General features: G+C 42.6%; 1 protein-coding gene across 1 annotated transcript; it reads right to left on the bottom strand.

Annotated features, from left to right (window-relative positions):
- Positions 1-3267: 3267 nt before the first annotated feature.
- F2RL1 (F2R like trypsin receptor 1) lies at positions 3268-7957 on the bottom strand. The gene is made up of 2 exons (XM_061362049.1): positions 7798-7957; positions 3268-4776 (listed from the first exon to the last, which is right to left on the bottom strand). The coding sequence occupies exons 1-2, from the start codon at positions 7865-7867 to the stop codon at positions 3671-3673; spliced, it is 1176 nt and encodes a 391-aa protein (XP_061218033.1). The 5' UTR covers positions 7868-7957; the 3' UTR covers positions 3268-3670.
- Positions 7958-8618: the final 661 nt, after the last annotated feature.

The raw sequence follows: 8618 nt of genomic DNA, 5'->3' as shown, positions 1-8618 counted from the left end.
ACATATATTACACTGATTCCCAATTCTCAAGTGCTTTCCTGAATGTGGCACTAATTATTTTTGTAGCACCCAAACATTAAGTGAGCCATAGTTGGGGAGAGTTTTTTGTATCTCTTGCTGTTTGAATTGCAAAGTTGACACTGTTCAGGAATATATTTGTTGTTAGCTGAAGCTGACAATCTTTATACCAATCAATCCTGCCTGATGGCACAGTCCCAAAAAAGGTTAAGCAGCCAGCATCATCCTCCTGGGCTACATGTTCTTGCCCCATCACTACCTGGATGCAAAGGCACATAATTGTCAATTCAAGGAATTGATTCAAATTGGTTGAATTACTAGCCTGGTCTACCTACTCTGTTAATCGAAGCAAACTAATCTATACTAAATTCAGGATGAGCATTTACAATGCAGCTACAAATGGGGAAATTTCCCACAATTTATCCTTATTTCAAGAACAAATGACAGAACAAAGCAAAGCAATTCTTTATAAAGATTCCTCATCTTTGTCTGTAGGTTAGTTTTCATTGCACTCAGGTTGCAGCAAAGACACATTTGCAGCATTGTTTGTCTAGAAAATAAGGATCATGCAAGCAATTGGATGCTTGATTAAACTTTTGAGTACCAGTTCTCTTCTTCCTCTCCTAACCACACACCAGTTAGATGGCAGAGGAAGATGCACCTCCCTGTTCCCCGTAAAGACACTAACCCAGATTGTACCACTAAAACAGCAAAGGCAAGGCAAAAAGGACATCAGTAGTCTCTATTATAAAAAGGTATTTTAAGCTCCCAATGAGCAGGGTTTGAGGAAGTAAGCTTCACTTAGATGAATGTGGACTCCTTGAACAGTATTCTCCAAAGTTTGTCACATAGTGCAAGCTCCTTTTAAAATAAATCGTTCTATTAATTATAACTTTTTCTCAAGAAAGCTTTCAACAGCCCTGCAGTAATATTTAACTCTTACACATCATTGACAGACTTCTGCTGTTGCTGCATGTAAGAGATGAAAGCTTCTTCCTTGCAACCTGCTTTGTCAATCAGAGATGAAGGCTAGAAGAGTGAAGTGGTAAAGAGGATCACCTCCAGTGGAATGGTGTAACTGAGGGTCCCCAACTCCAATCCCACCAATGACAGGAAAGGAAGAACAAAAAGTAAGAGTATGGATACAAGCTGTATGTACTTGTATCTCAGAATTGGTGTACTTCTGATTTACTTAGTCAGAAGTGGTGTACTTCTGATTAAATAGGAACAGTAATTAAATCTTCTCCCTCAAAAGACTGGCTATATCAAGCATACTACTTTTCAGTAATTTGTCATGCATGAATCATGAGCAATATCTTTGTGGTATTATATAGACACACAGAGACAATTCGTCACCTTTACAACACACAACCTGTAACCCTTGGACTCCTCACAGAACACACGTAGTGCTGTAATCACGTGAACTGGATGCTCTTGCTTCATGGTGTTCCCTTCTGCGTGTATGGCAGGAAGCACAAGAGTCTACCTGGTAAGATAAAGGACATTTTCATATTGTATTTATCACACAGGCTGATGGAAGAGTTGACAGCAGTTTGTGAAGATGGTGCTACCCCCTTCTTGCCAAATCCTTCCAGTGAACTATGACCTCTTGCATACAATTTTCCAGTGAGGATCACAGAATCCCAAGGGTTGGAAGGGACCTCAGAAGTTCATCTAGTCCAATCCCCCTGCAAGAGTGAGGATGCTGCATTACAGATTCAGTTCAGCACCAAACAATTATTTCCTTTTATTTTTTGTCAGGAAATGGGAAGAGCAAACTGTTTATGCCAGAGAAACATTTGTGTTCCACATTACCTAAGGAACTGTAAACTCTGCTCCTCAATTAAGTATCTGTTTGTGTAAGTTGCTATTTTAGTTTGGACCTCTAAAATACCACCGCAGAACATCCCACTTTCATGATGAGGACCTACTAAGACTTAGTATACAAGACTGTAGCTGGTAAAAGGTTAGCTAGAGCTTAATCCTTGAGATGGGAGATCAAACACATTAAACAAGCCTCTTAATTATGTCTGAAGTAAAAAAGTCCTGTTGTACGGGAAGAATGTGGAAACCAAAAAACAAGACAAAGGATGGAACAGATTAGCACAAATAATAATTTATTATATAAATAATGAACTTCAAGCTGTACAAGATTCTCTAATTCCTGCTACAGTTCATCTATCCCCTTCCTTACACTCCATATAAGAAGTGGTGAATATTTTCTATCTAGATGTCAGTTGTCTCAGAGTACTTTTTGGATTGAGGGCTTTTCTGTTATGCTAACAGGGACTCAGCCTATGCCTCAGATACATCACTTGGATGCAAGTTCAATGTACAACTTGATGAAACATTTGACTGCAAATTTGAAAAAAAACAACAAACCAAACAACAAAAACAAACCCAAAAAACCCCCGAAAGAAAAAGCAAAAAACCAAAACAAAAACACAACAAAAAAAAATTAAATCCTGCCACCAAACATAAACCCATCAGCTTCTCAGATTAAAAGTAAATGTGATTCTGTATTGCTGAGTGGTCAAAAGTAGTGGGTGAGGGAAGAGGACTTCAGGTATTTCAGTGTACATATTCACTGTAGTTAAATTTGCTATCTATCTTGTTAATGTTTCCCCACAGTTCTGAACCATTTGATTTTAGTTATCTGCCTATAAAACAGGGAATAGGGAACAGTTTCACCCTAATGAAATATGTTATTAAGTATTTTTTACCTAACCCATTCAGATACTACACCTATAGTTGTCAGACTTCTGATTTGCTGTTATAATATATTTGTGACCTGAAGCCGGGCAAGTTGTACTCAGCATTTCGAAAAACATGTAAAAGTAGGAAAGAAAGCACCCAACTCAAATGTGTTCTATCTACATACATTAAAAAAAATATTTATGTATCTTAAAAAATACAAGGCGCATTGTGTAAAAATCAAATAGCTAGTCATCAAAATGTTGTTAAAAAGCCTCATTTAAGATCATATACCAGCAAGCATTAAGTAACAGTGGATAATCTCAACTAAAATTTTATCTCAGTGCCATCTGATAACAAGTTCAGCTTGTCAACTTGATAGGATAATCTTACAGACTTCTGCCATGTTACTATTTACAGCAACATAACTTGGAAAATAATATAAAATTATATTACACTAAAGATAATAAGCAGTCTACACCAAGATGGTGAAATGGATTTTTTGCTTCTCTCCTCAGTTTCAAATTAAGCAGGTATACAGAGCAAAGTCCTACATATACAATCCGTTCAGCTGTTTAATACATTACAGTTAAAGCCAAACAAAACAGATTTATCTGTTAATTAAATATACTGACAACACTATGTAACATTCCAGTGACATTTTGCTGCTTAACAACTTTGATATTGAACAAAAAATGTCTTCAACCACAACTCACTTTCAGGTCAGCAGCATTTTTGCAAAGCTTCTGAAATGTCATTATGATTTTTTTTTCCCAGTCTCATAGGACTTTATCTCCTTACTGTTTCTACACAGGGTAAGCAACTGTCAGTTCGCAAATCCAGGCTTCAATGCAATTAACAGCAGAGATGTTTCTTTAGACTCTTGTAGAAAATAACTCTCTTGTCACTTGCATCCTTTCAGCAGTAGTAATAAAAGTTCACTTTTCAAGGATTAAACTCAGTAGGTTGATTTAGTGGTCCCATTTGAGTTTGAAGAGTAAGAATTTGATTTCTTAGGGTATCTTCCTGATGAGAGAGACACCTGCATCCTCCGTGTAGTTCTCACACTTCGGCAGAGAAGAGCATTTTTAAGGTTGTCTCTGAAGTCTTTTGAAATATAGTAATAGATGAATGGATCAATACAACTGTTCAAAGTAGAAAGACACAGCGCAGTTATGTATGACACATACAGATAGCTCTGGTTGTACGTTTTGAGGAGCAAATAGTGCACAACAAGCAGCACGTTGCTAGGTGTAAAACAGATGAGATACATTGACAGGACAGCAATGATGAGTTTGATCGCTCGTTTTCTTTTCTTCCCAGTGCTTACATCTGAGATGGAAGCATTCAGAGTCTTAATCATTAGTACGTAAGCAACAGCAGTGAGGACAGCTGGGATTAAGAAAAGTCCAATTGCAAGGGAGAGGAAATAACTGAACATATCATGAGCCAAAACATTTTCAGGCAACACATCATGGCAGGTAGTAATGTTAAGATTTGAAATATATCTTGTCTGATTAACAAGATACAATGGGATGGTGCCCAACAAAATCAGTATCCAGACAGCAAGGGAGATGCCCAATGCAATTTCAGATTTCTTTCTTGACTGCACTATGGGGTTCACTACAACCCAATACCGTTGCACACTGAGACATGTCATAAAGAGGATGGAGCAGTACATATTTCCATAGAAAAATCCAACAAGTACTTTACAAAGACTTTCACCAAAGAGCCAATTATTGCCATTTACATGATAAGCAATTTTCAGTGGGAACCAGACAACAAACAGAAGGTCTGCCAATGCCAAGTTAACCATATAAATCACAGCAGGATGTTTCTTCGTTGTCCGGAAAAAAAAGACCCAGAGGGCCATGGCATTACTTGGCAAACCAATGATAAAGACAACGATATAGACAATGGGAAGAAAAACTGTAGTCAGCTTTCCTGTGAGGGCTTTTGCTGCAAATTCATCCACTTCATATATCTCTGAAGAGCCATTATTTGTATTTGGAACTTGCCAGCCAGCAAAACTTCTTCCTTTTGAACTGTTGGTTCTACTACTCTCTAAAATATGAAAAAAAAAAAAAAAGTTGCTGTTATCCAAGTACAGACTTTTTATCCTTTACGAAAAATAAACTAGACATCATGATTGACTCTGAGGAATTAAAGAGGGTCTCATCAACAAAAAATTAAGAATGGTTTTCAAACACATGAAAATTTTTCCTCCCTTTACCACCCAAAAGACAACTATATGCCTATTCAAGGATTCTATTAGCAGCCAAAATGCTCTTCCAAATCACTAATGACATTAAAAATACTCTGTTAAAATAGCTGTGAGGTACTCCTAGCATCCAAACAGTTACAATAGACATTGGTTTCAGGGCACCATTATCTATTCACATGGTAGTTCCAGATTACCCAATTGCTGGGTATTGCTGTATGACTGCAGTAGAAGCTTCCTTAGTTTACATAAGCTGAAAAATCAGGAAACTCCTGAAAATCAAGAATGCAGTAAAAGAAGACTATGCTGCCCTCAGACAAGCAGAACTGAAACTCAGAATGTAATGCCAAAAGCTGCACACAAATCATCTCTAGGGATAGAAAGATGTGTTACACCACATTTGAACTTAAAATTGAGCAAACTTTGTGCATGATGATGCAATAGGGCCCATTATCTGTGATATCCTTCCAATTCATGGGCAAGATGGTCAGACAATCTCTGCAGCTTCTACTCAAAAGTGTTAGGTGGTAGAGCTGATAGCTGTGGCTGCTCCACACAACCAACTTCTGACAGCCATTACTCCAATTCTGCTCTGCCTCTTTGGACATCACAGGATCTTACAAACTGTATGGGCAAACCAGCCATTCCTGACTGCTCTTTCTGACAGACTTCAGCTGGCCCAGTTCTGAATCACTCCAGACCCAACACAGTCCTCCCACACTAAAAGGTTAAACTGCAAAAGTAGATACTGTCCGTGAACTTCTATGTTTCATAACGACAGGCATCCACCAAGCTAAACTGTATGGAAATTGCCAGTCTGTGGGAGAATGGTTTTTAACTTTATCAATACTTGTGGATAATTTTAGCCACAAAAAAAATCCAACTGGAGCATAAAGGAGAGTCTTCTTGAGTAAGCAGGTTTTGTACAAGCCATGAACAGTGTCAAAGGATGGTCCCTTTGTTATTCTGCTCACCAAAAAGCCCTGAAGTATTAGTGTATACCTAAGAGCTGTAATAAAAATAGATTGATGGATCTGTGAACCACAGACAGTTCTTAGTATTGCAAGAGTGCCAGAATAAAGGTCTGGTTTATTCCATTTTGATCCATAGTCAAGCTAAATGGATGATTTCAGAGATGTCTTGCTTTTATAGTAACTTTAAGTAGTTTGAGCCTCAAAAGTTCTGAGTGCACATACTGGGCAACTTTCGTAAGCCCGATCAGGACCCATATACGGAGACAGTTCAGTGTCCTGTTTGCATTTAACACTCCCTCACCAAGCAACCAATACTTTAAGGTATGTGCATTTTCTACACCCTTTTCTTACTTTTCCTGCACTTGCAGTTTTCCATAACAATTGAGCCTCTTCCAAGCCGAGTTTCACTCTGCCTGACTCACAAACAAAGAATGCAGTTGACTTGCTAATCTGCCCACGGGAAATGCTTCCTTGGCATCGCAAGGAAAAAAGTACTCTCCTCCCACAACAGACTGTTTCAACACCTTTGCCATTTGTCCAGAAGTTATAACCCACTGCATACCAAACCGAAAGATTATGCTTACCCTGCAGACACAAAAGTGAGAGCAGCACAGAGCATCCAAATTAACAAGCTTAGGTCATAGTAGCAATATCCACACAGGATAAAGGCTAAGATTACAGTGATTCTTGGATCTGCAGCCCGGATACACCACAACCCCGTAATGGCACTAGCCTGTTTGAAAACAGCCACAACAAGCCTCGGGCTTATACTGTATCTCCCTTGGTTTGGATGGGATCATTCTGCTAGCTCATTTTGCCTCCCTGCTCCAGAAGATAAATCGCCAAATTAAAACCCTCAGGTGCAGTACCTCTCTCGCCTGCCCGCACAGGTCACACAGCCAGGCTATGAAGAGGCAGTTCAATTTCAGAAACTCAGGTCTGAACAACTAAGTTTGCAGTTACCTAGGATCTATTCGTTGAGAAAACAGGACCTGCCATAAAGCTTGGTTTCAATATTTACACAACCTTTACGCTATACTTTTATTACGTAAGTAAGCACAGGATGAAAAAATACAGAAGGACACCGTGCAAAGGAGTCCGTAAGTTCAGCAGTGAGGTTTACTCTATAAGGTAGTGAAACGTGAACTTTACGGTACTGAAATATGCTCCTTATTTTCCTTCCTAAACAGCATCTATGTTCAGTTACGTTCAGCAATATAAACTAACATATATAAGAGTTAAGATTTGTTAGAAAGCCTAACTTTCCAGAGTTGGAAAAAAAAAAAAGAAAAAAAGAGAGAACACGGTCTCCAAGGTTTTTTTTTTTATGTTTAGAGACAGCTTTCAGGCAGGTTGTTAGCCGAGAACCAGGTGGGATACAGCACCAATGCGGGTGAAGCCAGGCCACCCGTGCCAGGTCACCTGCGCTCCAGCATACCTTCCGACCCGCTCCGTGCGCCCAAGTCCGCGGGCGGCGGGAAGCCAAGCCCGGCTGCTTTTGCCCGCCGACCTGCTTCCCCCGCCCAGGGAGGAGGCTGGGACGCCCTCCCCACCGGTCCAGCACCCCACAGCCACCGGCCCCTCTTTTTCCAGACCTCTTCGGCTCCGGGAGAACCTGGCCCAGTTCGCTCCGGGCTCCCCACGCTTCAGAAACTATGCCCTCCGGGGCGACTCAGCCCCGCGCCTCGCCCACCTAGAGCCCAGCCGTGCCCCGCGCCCCGCTCCCGCCTGCACCGCCACCGCCGGAGCCCGACCAGCAGCCGAGGGGCACCGAGCAAGCACCCCAGCACCCACGGAGCCCTGTCAGAGCTGGACCATCCCCAGCTGACCCCAGCCAGCCAACGAGCTTTAGCACCCGTCAGCGGCAGCTCGCACTCGTTCTCCTCTTACCTGAGGGAGTGGCGGCTGCCAGCGCACCGAGCAGCAGACCAACCAGGCACAACCCGCAGCGGCCAGCCATCCCCCTGCCGCGCTCCGGCCACTGCAGCCTCTCCAGCACGCCGGACCAGTTTCACCTGATACCTAAGTTAGGAGGGGGCGGAGGGCGCGGTCTCGCAGGTTCCAGCCTGACGACAGGCGGGCCCGAACCAAGCCACATCCCCAAAGACCGTGGGGCTGCCCCTAAAATGGCGGGATTAGTAGTGCCCGCAGGACCGCTGCTCGCCACAAAATGGCGGGGGAAAGCTTTTGCCCCTTCCTCGTGAGGGGGCGGCTGGTGTCGGAGTTCGCCTCACGGCCTACGCCCTGCTCCGTAGCTGAGTAGGTGCCGCGGCTCCCGCCCCTTCTTGCCTACTTCCATCCCTTTCCCCTTGGCTGGTGCGCCCGGGTGGCTCTTGACCGCGGCAGGTGCTCTGTTACCCAAGGGGTATTCGGAGGTGGTACTGGTCCCGGCCGAGCTTCTGCTGGAGAGGAGCGGGCGCTTTCTGGGACACAAGGGCTAGGGGCGAGCTGGAGAGGGAGAGGGAGAGGGGTGGAGGGGCGTTTGGTGGGACAGTGTTACTTCTGCTGACAACACGCTGCTTTGTGCCAGGTTTCGTCCTCCGTTATACTGTCATACGCAGACACGCAGGAAAATGTCTGACAGCTGCTTAACCCAGATGCGTTTGTGGTACCATGGTGGTGTGACCCAGCATAAGAAAGGGGTGTTTTCATGTGTCAGCCTTACTTAAACTTCGAGTACACCAACTTTGTTTTGTAAGTAAGGATTTCAG

Source organism: Neopsephotus bourkii, unplaced genomic scaffold (assembly GCF_033783945.1).
Source record: "Neopsephotus bourkii isolate Nb327-2 ecotype Australia unplaced genomic scaffold, CSIRO-AGI_Nbou_v1 NB_1076, whole genome shotgun sequence".
Classification (NCBI taxonomy): Eukaryota; Metazoa; Chordata; class Aves; order Psittaciformes; family Psittacidae; genus Neopsephotus; species Neopsephotus bourkii.
The sequence above is the reverse complement of the archived record's forward strand: the minus strand, read 5'-3'. Positions and strand labels throughout refer to the sequence as shown.